The sequence below is a fragment of the Bombus bifarius genome, unplaced genomic scaffold, assembly GCF_011952205.1.
Source record: "Bombus bifarius isolate JDL3187 unplaced genomic scaffold, Bbif_JDL3187 scf7180000007977, whole genome shotgun sequence".
In the NCBI taxonomy this organism is placed as follows: Eukaryota; Metazoa; Arthropoda; class Insecta; order Hymenoptera; family Apidae; genus Bombus; species Bombus bifarius.
Window position 1 is genome coordinate 3,188,706 of NW_022884362.1, and position 24,614 is coordinate 3,213,319.

The window sequence follows — 24,614 nt, forward strand, 5'->3', positions numbered from 1 at the left end:
CAGATACACTTTCCTTTTTCATGAATTTGAACTACATTAGTGCACAAGTTTTTTTTTTCTCTTGAAAAACTTATTTCTTGACACTCGCAGTATTTTCTACAAGTACAACTCAGTTCTTTTTGTTTTCAGGGTATCTCGGATAGACAGAGATATACTCTTCTAAAATATTTTTGTTACATATTCTTGTTCTTGTTCTCCTTTTTCAGAATTAATTTCAAAAATCAGTCTCTTTACACTTTGATTAAATACGATAATGTGTCCAATAATAAGGATATTGTTATTATATTATTATGTAATATGTATTATGGGAATAATACGTAGTCACTATCGAGAAACTACAAAATTTTGAGCGAAGGAATAAGATAATAAATATAGATCAACCTTTCACGCAGAAAATTTATGAAATTTGAATAGGAGCATATCAAAAATACACAGGAAGTTTCAATATTTTACAACCTGACTATTATCCTAGAAGAAATGTCTCCCTTAAACATACTTCCGTAAGTTTCTACTTTAGTCAGGCAATTTCGTAAAGCGTTCGGCCAAATATTTTATAAGTAAACGCGAGTTTCAAAGCTTTTAAAAGCATTTTCGATGCATTGTCTCAGTCCTCAATATTGATGATATTGTAAACTGTAGTGTCTCTTAGGCAAAATACATTGGAAAAAGGATGGTTCGCCATAGGAATTTAACTATTTCGAATGTAAATATTTGGTTTTATTCCTCATTCGTTACTTGATTGCCATATCAAGAAATAATAATTTTAGGAAAAACGAATCGAACTGTTGAAGCAAAAATTGCTTTTTCTATACCAGTAAGTCATCGTCGCAGCAAATGAACAATGTGTATAATACTAGTATCTATTGCTTCAAATCCCATAATACAATATAAATCGGAAATCTATAATAAAATGTTTTCATTTGAAACTTCGTTTCCGAGAAAATCGAGTTTAACAACTTGTCAATTCACGTGAAGTTGGCTAATTCCCGATTGAATACGATCGGACAAAATTGGCAAGTGGTTATTCTACAGACATGAGAAGATAAATCTAAAAAAAATGTGGAATGCAGTTTTTTCATTTGACATCTCGTTTTCCAGGAAATGAAATTTGAAAATTTATCGAACACACATTGTATCGGGCTAAACACGTCGAAACTCGATTTTTACAAGAACGAAATTTCAAATGAAAAAATTATATTCCGCATGTTCTTAACGTGTGAATTATATCATTATTTAAGTTCCAGAATTTTTCATGAACTGTTGATTTCTCGTATAAGTTGTACGTTGCCAACAGAACGGCGGAAGTTTTTAGTACAAAGCTGCCGTACGAGGTGTAGGTTTCCAGCCAAACGGCCTCGACGTGAAAGTGTTAAGAACTGTAATTTGCGTCCTGAACAACAATGTTAGATCCCTACTCGACCAGATATTCTCGCCACCACCGTTGTTGTTATAATATAAAGTAGTATAACAAATATTCTTATCTTTTTATATAAAAGCGTGAACAATTATGTTATCATTAAAAATGAGTAACAAATGTAACAAACTGTACAAATGATTCGAATAAACATTTTTATTTAAAAAATAAATCCTTAGATTTAATAAATTCCTTAGAATCTTGCTCAAGAATAGCAATGTAATTATGATCGTTTCTTATTAATGTCTACTGACACCATTTTTCTTCGACAAAATAATAATTTAAATAATTTATAAACGATCCAAATTGTAAATATAATTGAGATTACCATCGTAGATATGACATCCAACAATAAATATTGATACCATGTTAACTCTACAGCTGCTGTTTTTAAAGAATTTGGTCCATGACGAAGTAAATATTCTATCCAATAAACTCCTTCATCCAATGGCGGTATTGGCCGATCTTTGAACTGCGAAGAAGCTTTTCGTGCCATATCCGTGTAGCTGTGAATTATATTATAATTATTTGTATCTTCCACCCCATATTCCACATAATATTAAAATTGATTAATAACATTTTCAAATATTCAATTGCAAGATGATTCTTATTATATTTCATAATAATTTTATTAATTATATTTTAATTATTATAGATTTATTATGGATTTATTAAATTTGTTACTTCAGTAAACATTAATTTTAATATATTCTCTAAAATATTTGAAAGTACATTCATATTTCATTAAAAATGTAAATTAATGTTAAGTATCTCAATAATGTGATAAAGAACGTACACATATTTTATCAATAATTGTTCGATAATTATTTTGCAATTAATTGAAGGATTTGTTATGTATTAAATTTGTATGACTCTTGGTTTTGAGATAATACACTTTATATTATTGTTTGCAATATACAAATTCTCTGCATCAGCTGCTAACGTAGCCTTTTATTTTACTCTGCAGCTCTACGTAAAACCCTATGTTTAGCTATGAGATGCAGATTTTCTTATCGCGATTCTCTCCGCAAACTTTTTATCTTGTTTATATACGTGTGTAATATACGTATGTAAATTTCACTTGTTAACTGCTCATATATTTTTCAAAACTAATGTAATATTTTAATAACACCTTCTCTATGATAATCCATTAAGTTCAATATTAGGACCAACGATTTAAAGTTTGTAGCTCCTTATTCTCCAATAAAAATTTTTTACGTTTAAAGAAAATGTGAAAGAATCATTATTCAAATGTGCAGTTTCTCATTTCAAGTTTACTCTGAAAACTTTCTTCAAACATTTAAAGCCCCTTTCTCGATCGAAACGAAAGGAAACTTTCATCAAATTTACAAATGTCGAGGATCGCAGCTATGTTAATAAAGAATTGAAAACTAAATAATTTTCAAATTCAGCTTTCAGTACTGACGTCTCTCATTTATTAAACGTTTACTCTACTTAAACGATTCAATACGTCAACAAATGTTTACTCTGTCGACTCGTGTACCAGAAAAAATGATTTGCGTAATTAAAAAACAACATGATAGTTAAAAAGTTCTCAGTATAATTAAAATTGGCAACTGGAACATTGTTATCCTCGATTTGCACCGAACAATTTCCAATGTTCTTCCAGTTTAAACTATCCCGTACACGGCTAAAACACGTATCGTATGTAATCTAGTACACTAACTTCATTATTGTACTTGATTACCTATCGCGGCAACGATTCAAGTTAACAAGCAAGTTTTCGACTTTGGCTAATTAATCCTATAGATTCATGCTACAATTTTAATAGACCGTTTTTAATAAATTTAATAGATTCACCGACAATGTTCACGGTTGCGCCGATAAAATTTCAAACCGTTTAGATCTGCGATGTTCACCGACGAAGACGTTTACACTTGGGAGTAATTGTAATCGTTAACAATGATTTGTAGCAGGACGGGCGATTAATGGGGGAGGCAGCGAGGGGAGTTTGCAGTAATTAATGTACGATCGATTCGAAAATCGACGATGAAATTCAGTACGCGTGGCCCGTTTATCGGGAGGCGATTGCTATCTGCCAAATGCATACCGCCGATACAATTGTAATGCAGAAACGTTCCTCCGATGTTACCCTCATCTGTACGGGCGAGAACGTTTAACCGATGTTTACAATTTCCAGATGATGAAGAGTATCTGTGCACCGAACACCATACGCCATCTGTGTTTCTTGGAATTTTGGTATAGTTTCTTGGAAAATGAAATTTTTGAAATTTCATTGAAGAAGGAGTTACTAAAAGTCTCTTCTTTGTAAAACGTATTGCTAAATATAAATATCTTCGATTATCTCGTAAGTACCATAATATACTTAATTGAAATATTTTTAAACAGTTTGTAGAATTTTGTTCAATTGTGCGCATATAGTCATAAAGGAAAATATGTTATGTCTATAGATAGCTGATGAAGTAGAGCTAGCGGGAAAATCTCTTTGACGTTCTTTCTCTCACTTGATTCTTCGATTCGCTACCCGAACTATGAAATTTCCATTTGCACGAAGAACGAAGATTCTGATTACCTCTTGTTCACGAGCAGTTCGTTCAAAGCGTTCGATACTAGCGCGTATGAAAGTTGACGGTAATCCAGCTTCAGAGCCAAGCCCTTTTTCACGAAGTAGGCCATGTTCAAGTGCTGATCTCCAAACAGAGGTATACCGAGAATCGGTACCCCGCAATAAACTGCCTCTTGAGCCCCTAGCAATCCGCCGTGTGTAATAAATAGCCGCACATTCGGGTGACCTGGTAATTTTCAAACCAATAAAGTTAAACCTTTTGTGATATTTTTTCTTTTCTTTTTTTTTTTTCTCGTGAAGCGATCCCGTGAAAATAATAAATGTTAGGTTCAATAATAAGAACATATTGTATGGAATGATTTACACATTCTAGGGAGCTATAATGCACATAAAAGTTCGATTTTATAAATACACGTTACTTAGTAATCTGTATTCTTAAGTTACATCTTCATTCTTTCGCATCGCTAATAATTTACACCAAGCGATTGTTGTAACTAGGAATAATAGAAGAAACAAAAAGAATAAAAAACTTATTCAAAAAGACGGCATTGATTACATAATTAAACAAATATTATTCTTCCAGTTGAATAGTTATAGTTTCACATGTACATATATCACTACATATATTCACAAAAAGACATAACGCCGAAGAAATTTCAATTGAAATGAAAAAATATTTTAGGGAAGCTTCATTGAAATACTCCGGGAGATCGCAAGACAACGATTTGAGGGAATAATGTACCAAGAAATTGAATAATGAACAAATTTGTCAATAACGCTTCGAATCTCGTTTGTGCGTCTAAATCAATTACTTGAACAGCGATCGTTTGCATACAAAGCGATCTGATTGCTAACAGCATACGAAATGGAACATGCAGGTAACGTATGTGGAAATTTGGATCCATCCCAAGATTTAACCTAGACCTAGCCTAAATTTAAGCCTGTCCTAATTCACACATTATTCTCCTAGACCTATAACTTGCTCTTTATTTACGACGTACTAAATCCGTGAATTGTACAGAATTCTATAACGCTCTGAACGTGACACGTATGTCAAATCATACGATATCGCGGTATTAAAATACAGCGCTACCTCGATAAACTTTAATAATGGCTCATACAAACAGATTTTATTCGAAACAAAATAGCTGAGCGAACTGCGACCAAAGGAAATTATGTACCGGTTGTCAGTAACGTGATTTAGAAATTTTCACAGCTTAACACTCTTTTCACGAATAATAATTAAAGACAGCAAGGTGTTACAAGGTAGATCTGGTTTTTGGGGAATTGAAAATCGTGGCGAATATTTCTGGTCGTTTTTCATTATCTATTTTCATATTCATTAAATCAAATGAGATTTTGCAATTTATTTTACATGTTATTTTATCATGTATATATTTATTTTAGTAAAAGAAAAAGCATTGTAAATATTGAATAAATATGGAACGTGATACACAGAGAAATATAAAAATGATCGATAATAAAAGTAAAATTGAAGTTAATTTGAAAAATTATATGGCTCGCATATTATCGTACATCAGAAATGAGTTTTATATGGTGTAAAATATATCTAGAAATGTATCTTATTTTTCATATTCTTTAGATGTTCTATTCACTTTAGATGTTATATTGATTTAGTTCGTTGATGTACGATCGGAATATTATTGGAATACTTCTTATAAATTTTCATCTTTCTGTTAACAATAGCAAACATTACACAATCGCGGCTCATTATATATCTATGTAACTACAATTCAAAACATTGATTTGCTCTCCTTTTAAAGCTCCACTTCTTTCGTATTGAACAAACTAATTTTCGGCAGGCAATCTCAGAGGAAAGAAAGTTTCGAGTTGCTTTTTGAGGCTTGTTGCTCGACAATAGTGATGCACTTAACCTTATTTTTCAAAGTTCGAGGATTAATTTACTTCTGCATAAGGCACGCTTGCATATCTTTTTTCTAAAGCATTTTTTCTTTAATATAATCTGGAAAAATATCAAAAAAAGTGTTCTGTGTGAAAAATAAAAAATTACTATTCATTTTGTAGTATAGAAAAAATGTACAAGTTAAATACTTATAGCTTAAACATAGTACTATGAATGTCTTATTAAATGCAAATATTTTATTTCCAGGAATAAATACATATACGTATTTAGCAGTGCAGCTCTATTGATGTCTAAAATATTCAATTCATGAATTAGTATGCAGTCGCTTTCAAAGGTATTCGTTAATTTTTCAAAATTTATATGCTTTATGACTTTTTTCTACTCTTTCGCCGGTTCAAAAATTCTGTTGAATAATTCAACGAACTCACATCGTATTTTCTACCATTCTGTTTTCAGTATTTTATAAAACTGATTTCTACTTTACGTTTCCTTTTCACCTTTGGTTCGATATAAATCCCATATGTATTTTAGAATATTTAGGTCAGGGTTTTATGTATTGTAGCATTTTTAATATTTCGACAGCCAGAAAGAATCAAAAATAATGGAAAATTAGTAATCGAGGAAAGAGCATTTAAAGATTAGTCAAGTAGAGATACACGTGTTTTTGACTGATAACGAACTGATATCAATTTTTAGAAGTATCTATAAATTGAAAAAATCCAATTCTTCTGTACTATTTCTATGTATACTTCATGTTTTACTGAAGCTTAAACAAGTTTAAAATTTTCACGAGCATAAATTGAAAGATATCACTTTTCCATTAGAAGGTAACAGCTATGTACTTCCTTTTGGGGATTCATCTTATTTAGTGTTTCCTTAGGACATTTAAAACGACAGAGGTACAGAAACTTGAGGTAGGTTAAACGCTATATAGATAGCGTTGAATATCATATTATAAAATAAACTACAATTATATCTGACTACACAAAACTGGATTATTGGCAACAAATGGGACGTAGATAGTATATGTAGATAATGTGTATAAAAGGTGCTCGATATTCGGGCAAATTGATCTATAAATTATTTAACGTTAATGCATACTTTAAATCAGTTTTATTCGATTTCAGGGTTCAATATCCGGAATCATAAATGGAGTTGTCGATTGTATGAGAGAATGTACTGTTGTCCTATTGATACGAATACAGATACGCGAAACAGATTATTGGTACGAACCAGGAGGTCAAGGGAAAAATCGAAACCTTTGAATTATTTGAAATTCAACTACTCGTTGTAACTGAGGATACGCAAAACAAAAATAAATTTTTTCATTTAATTTCACGATAAAAATATAATCTTAAAAGTATTCTTATTCAACGCGCAAAAAATATAAAATCAATGCGCCTAAATTATTAAACTTAAAAGTATACGTATGTTTATTTATATCTTTCAACTTCCTCGTACAAAACATGTTATATATTAAAAATAATATATTTTTTGATGTCACTGTAAAAATGAACATTAAATATTGTACGATTATGAATTACTCTAAGTTATTATTACTAATCCTATTGATTAGTGACTATTATTACTTATTATTAATTAATGATAATAAATGTAAACTATAAGAGAATGATAAACACGATATCTTATATTAAGCAATATATTCTACATTACTATTCTAATACTATCTTCTATATATTTAATGAAAAGGTAATGATAATTTGGTCAGCTTCTACGCCAATACGTCTCCTTTCTTTAAGATAATAGATTTTTTGTCAGTATAATAAACGTTAATAATTACTAAAGAAATAATTACTTCCATTAATTTACATTCAATCTTTCCTCTTTCTTTGATTTATATTCCCTTTTCTCTTTCTATTTTAGAAAATGTGCAGAAAACGTGATGCGATACTTCTAGGCTGCAAATTTACGCACAAATGAAATTTATGTATCTTTGATCGGTGCATCCAACAAATATTTTAAATCGTTTTTGTTCTAACGACCCTTCGTAGAAACTTTATTCCTAGCTTTCTAGCGACTAGATTTACTCTTACTAAACTTATCTTTTCACAAAAAGAATTATGTAATCAGATCTTTCTTGCGTTACAATTAACTGCTACAGTTTGTATTTTCACGCCGTCTATCGCTTATTTAAGTATCATTAAAGGTACTGACAAGACTAATATTAAAATGAGTACATAGCATAAATATTACTAGAATATGTTCGTCGTTCAGAATTTTACTATATACTTTTACTCCACCATAACGTACTTCTTTCTACATACTATTTTCTTCCAACATAACATACCTCTGTTCAGTCGATCAACATTTTGCTCATAAATGTACAGATCGAAAACCCGAGCCGAGAACACGAGAAAGTTACGGAACCTTCGACACGGAAAGCAGCAAAAACCACGCATAAAAGCATTCGCAGGTTTTTTATGGCCACCATAGGATAATATTCTCTCGATGCTTAAACTTTCCGGTACTAGTAAAGAAGAATATATACGTACACAATATGGAGAGCTGGGGCGCCCATTCGATGCACTTAACGTTCTTGGGCAGCGTGGGCATTTTCCCTCCGGTGCACTTCCATAGTATTTGCTGCGGTACTTGCTCGAATGCTCTGTAAAAAGCTGCTAACGCCTGCTCCGACATGGTGGACGAGTCTATTTGCGATCCTAGACTAAAGTAAATAACACCGTTTTTGCTGTGCGAGTCAAGAAAATTCTGAAGATCTCCCGGCAACGATGGTGGATTTGATGACAGTATGTGAATACCACCCAGTTCCTTGAATCCTGGCGCCAAGGCTCGCGGAGTGCTAACTGCTGCATGTCCGTTTGTTAATACCAATGATATTCTCGATCTTAGAGTGTCAAAGTCGGGCAGATCGTCACCGAAATGTCTTTTGGCAATTTCGTGACCTGGCTTATCTGATAAGTATCTGTAACAGAATTGGAAGTGTCGAGTATTGACACGGCGGATTCCACGTGAAGTAGATACTCGGATAAGGAATTAAATTAGAAAATCTGGAAGTACTTTGTTTAACGTTCTGACACGAACAGCATTGGCTACTTCGATTAGAAGATTTATGAAGCTTGTTACCCTTTACTCCGTCTGAATAATTACTTATTGCATAAATAAAACTACGATTGCAATATTACAGAGAATTCGTAAAAACAAATGTACAATATACTATGTTTCATTGAAAGAAGATCATCCATTGGAAGACGACCATGTATACAAGTTTGTGTTACATCTTATAAAATAGGCATTCTGATTTAAGTAGTTATAACTTATCATAATATATTTACTTCACAATATGTGAAGCAACAATAAAATACTTGTTACCAATCATGGCATAAAAATTAATTAATCAACGCACCAATTCCGCAGTGAAACTTTTTAACGCTTTATTTTAACAAAAATCATTTTGCCATCAGTGTGTATACAAAATTATACTTATGTTAAATTCTTGAAAACAAACGAAGCTTATAAATGTCTCATTTCACTTAATTCAATACTACGTATCATCTCTGAACATAATCATCTAGTTTAACATAATTCAACTGCTGATTTCTATATATTTATGGGAAATTTGTAGGTGCAAATGAATTTGTATAATATTTTACAACGATTCTACAATAGTAAACACGATACAGTAGTATTAATTCGCTTCACCTGTATGCAGATTTGGTGACTAGAAAATCCACAAAGTTAATGGATCTCTCAAAGAAATTCATCTGATCCGTTAAACCGTTCATCCAGTTCGGGATATAGCTAGGGATTTCAGGATTCCTCATAATCTCGTTCGTCCATGGTAGAATGGTGCTACTGGTAGCTCCAACTGCAAGCGGTATGTTCAAAGTATGAACGATACCAAGAAAACAATCAGTGGCAAAGAGCTCGATGATGCAAACGTCAAACTTTTCTTTCGATCGCAGAAGCTTCTTCAACGCCGGATGATTGAGCACAGGATCGCATGATGGTGCACCATGACTAAGCACTCCCCTAAGTACTTCCCATTTAAATGTTTTAAAAGAGTTTGACACTGTCTTGGTGCCAACCAAACTTGGTAGACTCGAACTTATATCAATATCTGTAAAATTAGGCAAAGGCGTTTTCTGAGGGAAAAAGTTCACTGACACCACCTGATGACCATTTTCAGCAAGTTTCTTCAACAATGGCTCGAACACGATGTAGTGACTTTTTGCTTGATGCGGAAATAACACCAAGATTCTTGCACCATTAACACTGAATATTACACAACTAATCACTGATAGTAGAAACTGGAAATTCATTATAACGGCGAATGAGTGGAGAGAGAAGTTTGACTTTTATGTACAAGAAGAAAGAAATTATTCTCAAAAACTATACATGGGGATAAGGTTGAACATTGCAATACAGTCACTGTGAGGATAGAAGTTCGAACGATACGAATGGAATGGCCAAGAAACAGTAATGACGAACCGATAAGTGGCGGTGTCGATATGAAATAAACTGTGGCAGTGTAGTTAGTCAAGGTTGTTTCCATATCTACACACATTTATTATCTTTTTATCGTTGGCATGATACAAATTTGTATATGCGTAAGATTTCTACGAAGACACAGGACTATCAAATGTTTGTTGAATTTTGCTCTAGAAAGTTGTTTACATGTTTACTGTTACGAATTTTTTCTTTGGACAATCTTGCGTAAAAAATATTTTAATTAAATTTCCATAATTCCATAATAATAGGATGTATAGGAAAAAAGATTAGAAACACTTGATATATTGATATATCTGCATATTAGAGAGAAATAATTAAAAAATTTGTTATTCAGTTTAATTTCATTTCACCTTAATTAATCCTAGACATTTAATATGTATTTTTATTTGCCTGTGAAATTTTCTGACAAAAGATTTAGCACAAATAGAACATATTTGTTAATACGGAATCGACATTAGATGAATAAATAAAGATATCTAAGTATTTCCATATAAATATGATTAACAATTGCCGATTCACCGATAACACCGATTCACAACTTCCTAACTACTTTACAAGGACTCACTGACAACTGTCGAACATTCCTCTCAACAATTTGCTTATAACTATCGAGAAACTTTCTCTAAGCCAACCATGCCACACTTTTAAAGAATTCACACACACAACACACATTCTTGCTACGTGCTATAGAGCCAATATTTACATATGGCGCCATGCATTTCAGTCTTCAAGTGTATTCTCAGCATCGCTTCTCATTCGCAGCAAAAGTTGTTTCCTCTTCAGTTTTGGCCCCGAGAGCTTAGATTTTAATACCTATTTCTAAATTTCGTTTTATTAAATAGAAACATCGTAGAAAAATGAATAAATGAAAAATTTATGATTTTTCTCGTTTAAAAGTTTTAGAAATTATGTGTATATTATTTTGTGAATTATCTATTTAATCATTGATTAATTGTTTCGTTTCACCGACGAGGGAAAAACTAGAAATACAACCATCGGATATTTCCTCGTGAGCAGGATTAAAGTGGTTCATTATTAAGAAATGCGCCGGGGAATAAGAATAGTACGGTCTAGGGATTGAAAAGGAGGGAATTGGAAGGAAAGCGGGGTAGAAAAGAATCCACCTTTTGTGCCGTCCATTCTCGCACTCAATTCGATTGAAAAATATGCCAATTGTAAATCGTCGAATGCAATATTGATCGGAGAATTTCTTCGGTGGATTCTGAATGACTTTGCGTTGCGGTTGTGTCAATGGACTAGATTAATTAAATTAGCGTTGCTATTTGGGATTAAGCGTGATGATTTTCGCACGTTTAAAACATATAAAAAGTTCTACACAATTTGTAAGAGTACAATATACATATAATATATGTCTTCTAAAACATGAAGTGTAAAGTAGAACGAAAAATTATACTAAACCATGTAAAATGAATGGTACAGCACAATTCCTGAGATTAACATTTAGCAACTGAAATTTAAACAAAAGATGTGACAAACATCTCTCTCTATATATATATGTATATTCATTAGTATTATTTCGGATTTGTTGATATAGTTTAATTGGTGTTGATATAAGTTGTTAAAACAAACAATTTACATTTGTATCACTGAAGCTTCGATCAACAAGGTAATAATAATTACATCATTATCGTTATGTAAATAGAACTCCAATTTCATTATGTCGCAATCAAAAGTAGTTATTATTTTAGGTACATATTTTTAGTGGAAATGTTCATACGTTGCGTGATAATAGACCATTTATCAAATTTTATAAAACCATCTACTTACGTGCTTATATTGCGTGAAGATCATCTAAGCGTGTAATTGCATACATTGAATCTATCGATACAAATTTCCACATATGTTGCATATCATATCAGTCAAAGATCTATGTATCTGACGTAATATCTTCATTCTATACTGCAAATATTTGAATCTCCAAAGCACAAAATTTGGATGCCCATCTAAAGAATCAAAGATGTCCTCTGGAATTTCGAAAAATGTAATACAAAGGCAAAAATTGAATAGCATATTGACGATAATAAGTGACCTTCTTCGAACCAAATAATATTCATCCGAGCCAATTTCTGCTATAGCTGTGTGTTGTATACTGACGAAATATATCTATACATATATACTTATTTATTTTCGTCACACCATTTTAATTATATAACTATCTATACAATTATGACATATTCAATTACGCATTACAGGTCGATAATTTCAATGTTGGATCGTAACAGAATGTTGAATATGTTTCTAAGCAACCAGAATGTGGTTAAAGGAGAGGCACGTAACAATTCTATTCTCTGCAAAATGACATTGCACTTCAAATGACGTCAGCATAGTTGAATCAGTCCTGAGTATCCTTGTCTTTGTCTTCCTGCAAGCTTCGAAATCACTTCAATGCGAACTACTACTTGGAAATTCAGTTGTATTGTTTGTAAATTCTATCTAATCCAGAAATTGAAAATTCAGTAGCAAGAAATAACTAAAATACACGAAGTTCTTGATTACTGAGAATGATATTCGGATTGAAACGTAATCTGTGAAAAGATCTAATAGTAAAATATTCTGTTGTTTCAATTTCTTACAGGTCTTAATAATTTAAGCACGAGGAATTAATTGAGTTTATCGAGAAATAAGAAACTATTGAAACTTAGAAAACCAGCCAAGAATTTTTCATAAGAATTAAAAACTATAATTATAAATAGAATGTGGATTTGTATGCAGGTATTTTGTAAACCTAATTAAATGAATGGAATTTAAATAGCGATTTCTTTCGTCCATTAAATCTGTAATGAATTCTTTCCTTTGAATTTACATTGTACTGTATCTTAAAATTTTCCATAAATGTATGAATATCCACAATCTAATTATAAAATATTTCGTTAAATTTACTGTTATCATAAAACTATTAATATCACAGAGCTCGTAAAAACTGCAAACCTTAGTTCAGAAGAAAATTCTTCCATCTCTGGCTGGCTACGATGTTATCTTTGTACTTTAAAGGAAGAAAAATATCAGTGTCTTCCAGCAACCGCCAGTTCCAAAACCTGGAATACAACTATCCTCGGAACGTGCACTGTCTTAGCAGCAAAGTTTGTAAAAACGAGCAGTCAAAAAAGAGCTGCGTCAAAGTTTCTTCCCACATTCATTGCATAAAGTTCTTTTTCTAAATTATTTTATATAACAACTTCTTTCTTGTTGTATCAAGATCAGGATAAAAAGGAAAAACACAAAATGTTATTACTATTTTCTTGATATTTAATATCATCTAAAACAGTTTAAAAAACATGAACGATATTTATAGACCTACTACAATTTGGTATGAAAGTAAGTAAAACTTTATAGAATGAAATAATAATTTATTTAAATGACAACATGATTAACAATGAAATGGAAATATAAGATGTTTCGTCGAATATACATCGTTCAAAAATAAAACAACCAACTGTAAAGAAGTTTCTCGATATCAATACAATATGAAAAACTCTAAATATGTATCTTCTAAAAATGAGAAATGTAGAAATGAATGAAACAATTAAATAGGTGGTTCTCATTATCAACGAAATATTACTAACGAAAAGAAAATGAATTATTTTATACGCGTCAAAACTGAGTGGTACTAGAATTAATCAAGCACCAGAAAAAAATGCAAAAAGAACATCTCGTTACCAGACGAGATGCAATACTGAAAAAGATAAAATTTAGTAGATGATGTTCAGTGTAGCCATAAAAGAGTCATTAACCTTTTCAATGCAAGGTCCATAAAAATAAATCGCCCGCAAAATCAGGGAAAGATTTATTTAAATTTTACAGACTGTAACCGATTATCGAAGATCTTAAAATATTTAACTATACGTCAATAAAGTTTCTCCTGAAAATTCATTCGAGAAATGAGACGAAGGATTATCCAATAACGACTAAATTACATTATACTAGAGCAATATTCATAAAAACGGGGACGAAAGTTCTAGCAGAAGCTACGACCGCTGATACATACATACGCAATTCCGCAAAAGCTACACTATCGTCACTATAACTATGTACTATTTGGATACCTGTTGAAATTCATCCAGAAAATTAATATCTTTATTAAATATTCAAAGTTATGATTTAAGAAGGTTCTTGAACTGTTAATTCCTTACGTTTTACCGTAACTGGCATTCAATGCTCTGCTAAATTTAAACGCAAACAAGAAACACATTACATCATCGTTATATCAGAAATATGGTATAAGTCACCAAAATGAAAATTGTGTACACAACACATGATAAAGTGGATAGATATATGACAGCTATACCTATTGTGAATCCGAAGAATTTGATGATTTTCAATATTATCGTCGATACTCTCAATCAAAGACAATATCCTATAGTGCATATACTCGGTTTTAACTATGGACCCAAATCAGAAAAAGAAGAAATTTTGCATTCACGTTTACAATATTGATTGTACAATTTCCATCACAAATAAAAAATCGAGAAAAAGGGAAGGAGAGAGAGTGTGTTTGTGTAGATATATAATCTTAAGCATTTCCTACAGTGCACATATTATTATCCATACTTACGAACGATGGTGCATATAAAGGGTCACACGATCCACTTCGTTCGTTGGCCGCGTCTTAAATCAGCCCACGAAATTAAATGGAACCGCCCTGGTAATTGCTCCCTCTTATTCCGTACTTTAATTAGTCGTCGACGATATCGTGAAACTTTGCTGCAACGGGTGGTGCGAGAACCCGGGAAGACAAGGGGCATAACATTCTTCTTACAGGCTAGCGCTTGAAATTCAGATAAGAAAAGCTTTATCGTCATCTTCCCTTGTCGCCGCATCTTACCTTCGTTTCGCTGCCTTTGCCAGTAACTGCTATGCATTGCTCTTTTGTCATTGATTTTTGACCAGCTGCATTGCGCGGCCGTTTAATGCTTTATTACGCTCGTACACGTTTTGCTTGGCTCACAATGATTACAAATTCCTTTTTTCCTCGCTGAATGAGGTAACCCGAAGGATCTGAAAACTTAAATCCTGCTTAAAACGAAGAAATCACAAACAAGAGGATAAAGTAAGTAATAGAACGTGGTGTGTTTAATTTCGAATGGTTTAGTATTGTGATATTTAATTAAATTTATTCATTTCTACACTTAATTGAAGTTGTAATATTAGTAGTAATTTGCTTGTCTTTATATAATCGTAAGAAAATTTGTTGCAGCCCGAAAATATTTCCTGGCTTAAAATTTATATATAAACTAAAAGGAATACAAATAGGATAAATAAGTCCTCCAATTAATTGTTTTTGCGGATTTAATGAAATAAACTAACGTTTAAAACAAGTTTGTACTTACAAGTCTTATCTACAAATTTTCTTACTAATGCTTCTTAATTTTATTATAAGTGCTTCTGTGATAATGTAATGATAAACTTTATAGCTAATAAAATACTGTATCAAAGTTCTATATGCACTAATTCGTGCAATTAATTATTTTTGATGATACAAAGCAAGTATCTAGAGTCCAAATTATCGTCGATAATAGTTATAAACGTGTATACGCCTATATAATGTATATGTACACAACATGTTTTACAAGAGTACGTTAGGCAAGAAAATTGAAAAATGCTTATATTCTTTGATTACTCATTATTTTTACAAAAAAAGTCCTGAAACGAAGAAATAAACGATGTATTTTAAGTGTCTATCCTGGAAATGTTCAATATATTCTCAATTAGAGATGTCCAACAATCTTTTTAAAAGAATGCGTTTTTGCCAGAATATATTTCCTGATACGATCATCGCCCCATTCTTTTGTTTCACTTCAATTACGATTAATCTTTTCCACCGATATTGAATATATTGACGAATATGAATATTCGGCAAAGAGAAGTGAAATCAACATTTCCAAATGATTTGTAAAATCAAAATTATTTCTCAGAATTGTCAAAACATCGTGTATAAATTGCCTCGATTTTGCGTATAAATTTTGAAAATATTGCCACGTTGTACAAAATCGCCCTCAATTTCCACTAGAATAATACATTCCTGGTAGACAGAGGTAACATTTTTCAATTTTAAAATAGTAGTCGAAGGAACCAAAGTGCATCTATATCCATAAAACAGCCACGTGCAAATCTCCGAGGTGTCTCAGGCCCGAGGGGAAAAAATTTCAGAAAGTACTGCGAAGAATGCTACAGAATATAATGCTTTCGTCAAAAGCAAACTCAGGAAAAAACGACCAAGATGATGAAGAATGCGGTAAGATATAGTCAAAAAATATTGCGCTAAATAATATTTCCTTTTAACAGAGCATATTACATTACCCTTGTAACGTTTCAAAAATTATTAAATTACACGAATTAAAAAAAAGATTAGTGTGTTATTCGTAACTTATAACGATGATACGTTTATTGACTGTTTAAGAAATCCCACGTTATATCTATTATCTAAAAAATTCTTATATGGAACAATATATTTCAGAAAGATATATTGCATGTTAAGAAAGATATTTGTTATGAACGAGACGTAATACGTACATATCTTTTTCCTAAGTTGTAAAATGAATATAAAATATGAGAAATAATAGATTATTAATAAATAGATTATTAGGGTGGATTATATTTAACTATATCATACAATATACAGAAAATCGCATACAATGTATCGTTCTTCACTTGTCGTTCATTTGTCATTTAATATTTGTCTTCATTTATTTAAGCTAGGACACGCTTTAAACAAGTTTAAAACACATAAGTATGTCAAACACTGTGAAATATATAAAGTGGAAATCTGTTTTTGGTACAATGCAATTAGATTATAATGGCCTCGTAAAAGTTCTCAAGATAAGTTAGTACAAACCTGATAAAGAGAAAGTAAAGCTATCTTTCACACAGTTTGCCATAGCCAGGCAATTGAAATTCAGATAAGAGAATTCACTCTGTTTCTCACCAGTAAAACTATGGGATACGATAGAAATAAACACGACAACAATTATCATGATGAATATTACATTTTATGTTAGAAAAGAAACAATCCTGTAAAATATGTTAGAAAAGAAAGAATCTTGCCAACATGGCATATGAATCTATCACAACAAAACTATCTTAATTTTTTCCATTCTAGATCATTTGAAGGCTCACAGTCTTTGAAGAATATCGTTGACTAATTCTTATTCTTTATCAGGATCACAAGAATACGATGATAAAACTAAAAAATACTCCATGATCTAGAAAACTTGGCAAAAGTAGCCTTAAAATCATTTCAAAAAAGTAACTCGAAGAAAATGTTGAAATTACGAACCACGATATTAAATAACTTTGAGTTGATATATTTCTTTGTATCGGCAAATGTAACGAAACAGATAAATCTATATCAAAATCGTGATCGTAAGATACTTTTAAGAAATGATCCAAAATAGTAAAAAGTGTTTACAGTATGCTCGTCATTCTGACGAAAGCATTTTAAAAATGCTATAATGAAAGCTATAATATAAAGTTGAAATATGAAATTCACGAAAGAAAGATTTCCACTGATATTCACTCGTATGAATGGAAATAATAACGATGCGCTAAATACGAAGCCAGACCTATATACTAAAAATTATTGTTTCGTTCGCGTACTTCCGCGGTTAGAAAAAGCGAGCATGAAAACTCGCATTACCGCAACATTTGCGTAACCGGTGCATACAGGAAATTTAAAGGTAAATGGTACGGTGTATTATTTTTATGGCGCGATAATTCGAGAAAAGGATAGCTTTCTGTAGCAATCATATACTGGATTGTAAAGAACGAAAGATTTTCGATTTTGTGATTCACAAGTTGGAAAAATTGCACGGCTTTGCATGTACACATTATACACATACACAGTCTCATGAAAGTATCCAACACTTGTAGACACTTGTATGATATATTATATGTATTGTACTAAACATTTTGAAACATTAGCTTTGTTATGCAATTCGACTATCATGATTACTATTATGTTATATAGTTTGAGACAAATCTGGGAATATGTTATCTACCTCTGTATTTAAATTTCAAATACTGTTATATATGAACATGTAATAATAATTTTATAATAATATATTCCATTATATTACACAAGATTCGTTGTTTTGGAATAACTGTTGCATAAGCAATGCCACAAGGAAGTTATTACACAAAATATGAAGGGAATATCGCGGCAGATCAGAGATACCACTTGAGTTAAAATGAAAAATTCGCTTATGAAAATAAACATGAAATTCGTTATAAAAAATGTACAAAAATGCACGCGACATTGAAATGCGTGCTTCCAATGAATCTTTATGGACAAAGTTACAATCGTTAGTAAAATTCATAAACAATTAGTGCCTGTACGTTATATGGGTAAAATGCCACAAAGTATCAATCCTTGATTAAATAATGCGAATTATTTGAAGAAGTTATTAAGTGAAAAAATTACCGATAATTCTAACGACTCTCGAAGATGCCACGGTTAATTCGGACAAATCATCACTTTTGATTATTGTAAAACGATAAGACGTGTACGAACAGCCATAAATAAGAAACGACTTGGAAAACCCAATGGAAAAGTGATCTTTCTCCATGACGCTGCTCGGCCAGATTCTGCAGCTGTGACACAGAAGTTATTGCGTAAACTTCAGAGGCAAGAATAAGAACATCAACTTTATACATACTCCGAAACTCACCATGTGATACCCATGCGTTTGGCCATATGAAAAAGATATAACTGGAAAGATGACAGTACAGATGACGAAGTATAGCAACCTCAGAATTATTACGCGAAATCTCATGCAAACTTCTTGAATGAAGAATTCAGAAATTGGGAATGTGCTATCTGTATTTTGTAAAGTAGTGGCTAGCTGATAATTTACGCTAGTAATGGGATGGACTTTTTTCACGCGTTCGTATTTCTCGCATTGACTCATCCTTGTATATAATCGATGTTATTGAGTTAATCTCACGGCTCCATTACCTTTATTTTCAAAAATGAATTAGAATCGTATAATGAGAAATTCTTTAATTACAGAGAAATCTGGTTGTGACGAAAATGATTCGAAGGTTGTAGTAAAATTAAAGAAGATACGAAGGTGTACAGTTATGAGAGTTCTTTAACAAACATATAGAAATGTACAGTTATAAGATCAAAGTATTTGAAAAGAATAATTTACAACATTTTATAAGAAGCACGACAAAATGTTACATTACAAATTTTCTTTCTTAAATATAGGACAAAAATATTCAACATCACGATCAGAAACTACATTTATTTTGCTTAAGAATAAACGAATTCCTTTTTACAACAGCATACTTAAATGAAAATGTCATAGTTTCAAAGACCTTTCCTTTCCTTCCCTCTCGTTTTTTTTACTTTAGGGAATGCCATTCTCGAATCCTTTTGTTCTTAACATTAATTACTTTCCGACGACACTGGAAATGTTTCCTGTGGTAGATTTACTTAACAAAATACTAAAAAATCGAAAGGGTAAGAAACAGTATATCCTTTTTATCTAGCTACCAGGTGAAATTTCTGACAAAAAAACCTCTGCATTCGTTCGCTTTCATTCGATATTATAATAGTTTCTCCAGCTATACGAACTCAACTTTCTTCCGATACTATATAGAACATTGCAAGAGTAACGTTCTTTGACTAAACTTCTCTTATGACATGCTCCAATGAACTTCCCCTCTTGTTTGCCGCATACTCATGAAACATCGTTACTTTAATTTCTGTAAATTATTTACAAGATTGAATTTTATCAGAAATTTCTTGTTTTCCAGTGGCATCAAAAAGTTTCCACCGCCAAACTTACTTCAAGGAAATTATAAACTAATTCTAACAGTTATTCCTTAGAATTTTATTTTAATGTTAGCTTCTCAACGCAGTGAATTTTTAACATGTTTGTAAATTTGATTTATTAGTAAGAGATTGAACGGAAGGAAAAAATACAAATTCATATTTTTACACAATTAAAACAATAATACCTAAACAAAGGAACTTAGAAGAAAAATCTAATAAGTACGTAATTTTTTACTTTTTAATTTTTAATATGACATATTTCAGAATGGAAAGATCCTGTTAAACTCAAAGCTAACAGATCGACGAAGTTTTGGAGAAGTATAACTAGTATTAAAAATTGAATATCTCAATTTATTATATTTTATATTCACTACACCAGAAATGTCGTTACATGTTTCATACAATTCATTTCATATAATAGCATTCATTTGGCAAGAATACTATTTGAACATTTTTGCGATTAGATATAAAGGGAAAAATTTCTTTACGGGAAAGGATTTCAATATTTAATATATCAACGTGCCTCAAACAATTCGACGTGTCAAATAAAATTAAATTCAAGCTGGAACTAATCGCGCAACGTGTTAGTAAAACGGGAACTCAATAAAATTGCTCTATAGATTGGGCAAAATATCACTTCCGATGAAATGACTGAATCTTAAGGAATCCTTTGTCTTCCACTTCAGCTACGTCCTCCAATTATTACGGCTATTAATTACGAGACGTTTGTTGCGAGGAAAAAGAGTTCGAAAAAGGCAAAGTCACCGAGCAAGCTTTCCATGGCAGAGTAAAAACAAGAAAGGCACTTCGCTGCTAAAGAATACAAAAGGAATCAAATGCGCATTTTTACTGTCTGTAATCAGCGAAATCTTAACTCACCACGACTTTTGATTTCAACGAAGGGTGAACTCGCGGCTAAAGAACAAAATGTCATCTATCTCAAGCGTTTCACCTAATCGTTAACTGGTATAATTGCCTTGTAACGAATTATCAAAAGGTACGCGGCGAGTGTAAACGTCCGCGATAAAATTCAAACAATAGAAAGTTGAACTTTAAAAACACGATATACAAATAAACTATATTACTTCCTCCAAAATGGTACTCAATAGAATGATATTAAAGACAAAATAATAATATTAAATAAATTATTTTTATCGTCCATTCGTAAATGTCAATATCGAATAAATTCATGTTTCACGCGAGTGTTGCAAAAAAAAGGTCGAATCTATTCGTTCCAACGGAACGTTTACAGATAGGAGCGGTGGTCAGCGATCAAGTACGATCACCGCAGACAAATCTCGACCGCTAACGCGCAATCGAGTGACCTTATCCGAGAAAAATCACGGGTCAACGAGATCCGTGTTAACCGCACGGAGAGCTGACGGTCGTCCTTCCGTGGTAAATTAACCAGGAAACTCGAATAGTAGGATAGGAGGATGGAGGTGGACGACAGTGGGAGACGGTGGCTATGCAGGACTATTTGCGATGAAACGCGAGTCATGGGCAGGGCTCGTTAGAGTTTCGTCGGTTGCTCGTTACACGCCGTCATGGAGAATTGCAAAAGGGCTTGAGAGGAAAAGGCGCGCTCGTTTTTCTTCCTCTCGGTGGCAACAACACGATGGCGCGGCGTCTAAGCCCGGAAACGTCCGATCTGTCCATTTCCAAGCGGGACCGGTTCCATCCCTCTCGAGTGTCGTGCGTCGCTCATTACCAGCGTCGAACAAAAGGCGACCCTACTTCTATCCTCAACGAGTTCTTTCCCGAGGGACGTCTAAAAATACACGCGTATCCCGCCACCTTGATCCCGTGTCCGTGTGCATGTCAGTGTGGCCAGTCCGTCGCTTACCACGACGAGAATTTCTGTTGCCCGGCCAGAATGTCGTTCTTCATTAACGTTGGCGCGGCGCTTGGAATCTTGGGAACGTATTTGTGCCCTTCGCCACTGTCCTGTGAGTGTAACGTTTAGCGGTGAGGCGGAACTTGAGGGTTTCTGCCATGGCAAATGCTTCAACTGGATGCGCTTAATGAGCAGCTTCCAGGGAAAAATGAAGCTACGTGAAATTAGTCGGCTGTTTGTTATGATGTCATGTATTAGACAAACGAAAAGGAATGTACTTCTCATTTCATACGTAATATTTCGCTATTTTAAGTTTATAAGTAATTTATCGCCTTTTAGCCTTATGTGTCCAATATCTTTTTATCTGTTTCGCCAAAATATTAATTTGCATAAATGTTCATAGCGTAATTATTATATTAACAAAATTATAATGTATATCTTTCAGGAAAGATAAAACCATATTATTCACTTATTTTCTCTTCAACAATTTCAGTCTCATACGTATCGCAAGAACTATCATTTTGATATATGAAAGATCACTTTCTATCTTTTAGCGCTAATAATTACATTTCCCGATTGATTACATAGAACAAATTATTTCATTAAATGGAAAGAGTACATAAGAATATAATGTATGAAAATTAATATAAGAATATATAACAATATATTAGGTTGTCCCAAAAGTTTTTTTCCTTTTACTTTATTTATTGTTTATTGTTCTACCGAAACAAAATGGATTATACATAATTCAATATAATAATATAATCAAAAAACGTTGTGCATCTGTTATTTCCTTACGAAACGAAAGAAACTTTTGAAACATGCATTTATAAACATACGTCGAGTTTAGTTTAATACAGTTTAATGTTGGCCTTAGAAATTTTCCCTGTTAAACGATCGAAGCTGTATTAACTTAATTAAGGTTATTCAATCAATGTCGCACACTGGAAGGTTAATTGAGTAAACGAAAGTTCCAATTGTTAAAGTAAACCGAAATCTCGTCGACTTGCGAGCGGCCTAGCCTGCGAGCTCGAAATTTTTAATTACCACTACCCATTTGAAATAAAATTTTGTCAGTCAACTTCAAAGTAAAATTCGATTAATTGTGTGACACGCTCTGATTAGTAATGGCATCGATTGAACAAGGTTTATAACTACGCCAGCTTGTAACTAAGTTTTACGCTGATATTGACGAACTTAGGGCGGAAGAATCAATCGAACTGTACGCCCGTTTTTTGAAGGAACGGGAATGAATTTTATGTAATTATATCGTTACTTGTTAGGGCTAAATAAGTCATTATTCCTCGTTAATGGAAGCGTCTCGTTGCATAATTCAGGCATGGAATTCGCCCGCAGTTCGTAGATTAACTAATAGCATTTAAAAATAAATCTAGTTTACAGAACTTTGGAAACCTAACTTGCTAAAGTGCCAGATATTGAACAAGCTTGGTGACTAAGTAATAAAACGAAAGTTCTTAAGGTGGTTATTTAACCATTCTTTAAGTGAATTAGCCCAATGTTGAAACCAATTAACCGCTGTAAAAGTATTACAAATTTCGCAGAAATAGCGAAGAATGTGGAAGCTGGTGAAAATTCGTACATCGCTATTCCGTGAAACATGTGTCATGGTTGAACGAATACAAATGACTCCTGTTCAACGTGAAAAATCTTTGAGATAGCTTTTTCAACAAATACTGCTCAAATAGGAAACTTTCAAATAAGTCTCAGCTTTTCTGTAGAACATAGCAACAACATCTTATGAGTGACAATAAACATTGGTCCCTAAATACTTTACTAAAAAGTTGTAATCAGAATACAAATATAATAAGAGTAATAATAATGTAAAGTTGCAAAAATAATAATAACAAACTAGTTCTTTAATGACATTTAACTGATATATTTGTACATTAATATGTATACTTGATACGATGAACAGAGTTAAAAATAAATACAGATAGATAGTTTCACTAATATACAGGGTGGTTGGTAACTGGTGATACAAGCGGAAAGGGGGTGATTCTACGCGAAAAAAGAAGTCGAAAATATAAAATAAAAATTTTTTTTAATTTTTTTTTCTTTTTTTTTAATTTTTCTATCGAGATAACGATCTACAGTGAGATCCGTTATAACGAGACGTGATAAAGTGCACGCGTACCGAGCGAAAATTCAAAGTCGATTTTCTCGAAAACAAAGCCTCAAACGAAAAATTTTTATTCTATATTTTCGACTTCTTTTTTCGCGTACAATCACTCCCTTTCCGCTTATACCACCAGTTACCGGCCACCCTGTATATTAAATGACTTTGCTAATATGATGAAGATATATGTTTATATGTACTTTGTTCGTCCATATTTTCTTTATACTAAACCAATAATTCCATAATAATATTTGCATTCAAATTCTGTCTATGACTGAAAATCTTGTAAACAGCAAAAGTAAACATACTGCAAATGAAAATTATATACCTAGCCACCTCGGAAAGCAAGTTAACGCTTCCGCTGAAGGCTTAATTATAAGATAGTTAATTTATTTTCCGAGGCGATTGTGCATAGTTGTTTAATACTGTATTTTTTGTTTGAAAAGAAGGTAACTCTTTATTTATATTTTATTTCAGGACATAACTTATATTTTGCACAATCTTTG

At 32.3% G+C, this 24,614-nt stretch overlaps 1 protein-coding gene across 1 annotated transcript; it reads right to left on the minus strand.

Moving 5' to 3' along the window:
• Positions 1 to 1,587: 1,587 nt before the first annotated feature.
• Positions 1,588 to 10,278, minus strand: LOC117204226 (UDP-glucuronosyltransferase 2B17-like). The gene is made up of 4 exons (XM_033441427.1): positions 9,529 to 10,278; positions 8,361 to 8,791; positions 3,969 to 4,188; positions 1,588 to 1,920 (listed from the first exon to the last, which is right to left on the minus strand). Exons 1-4 carry the CDS (start codon positions 10,146 to 10,148, stop codon positions 1,638 to 1,640), a joined length of 1,554 nt encoding a protein of 517 aa, XP_033297318.1. The 5' UTR covers positions 10,149 to 10,278; the 3' UTR covers positions 1,588 to 1,637.
• Between the last annotated feature and the right edge of the window lie 14,336 nt (positions 10,279 to 24,614).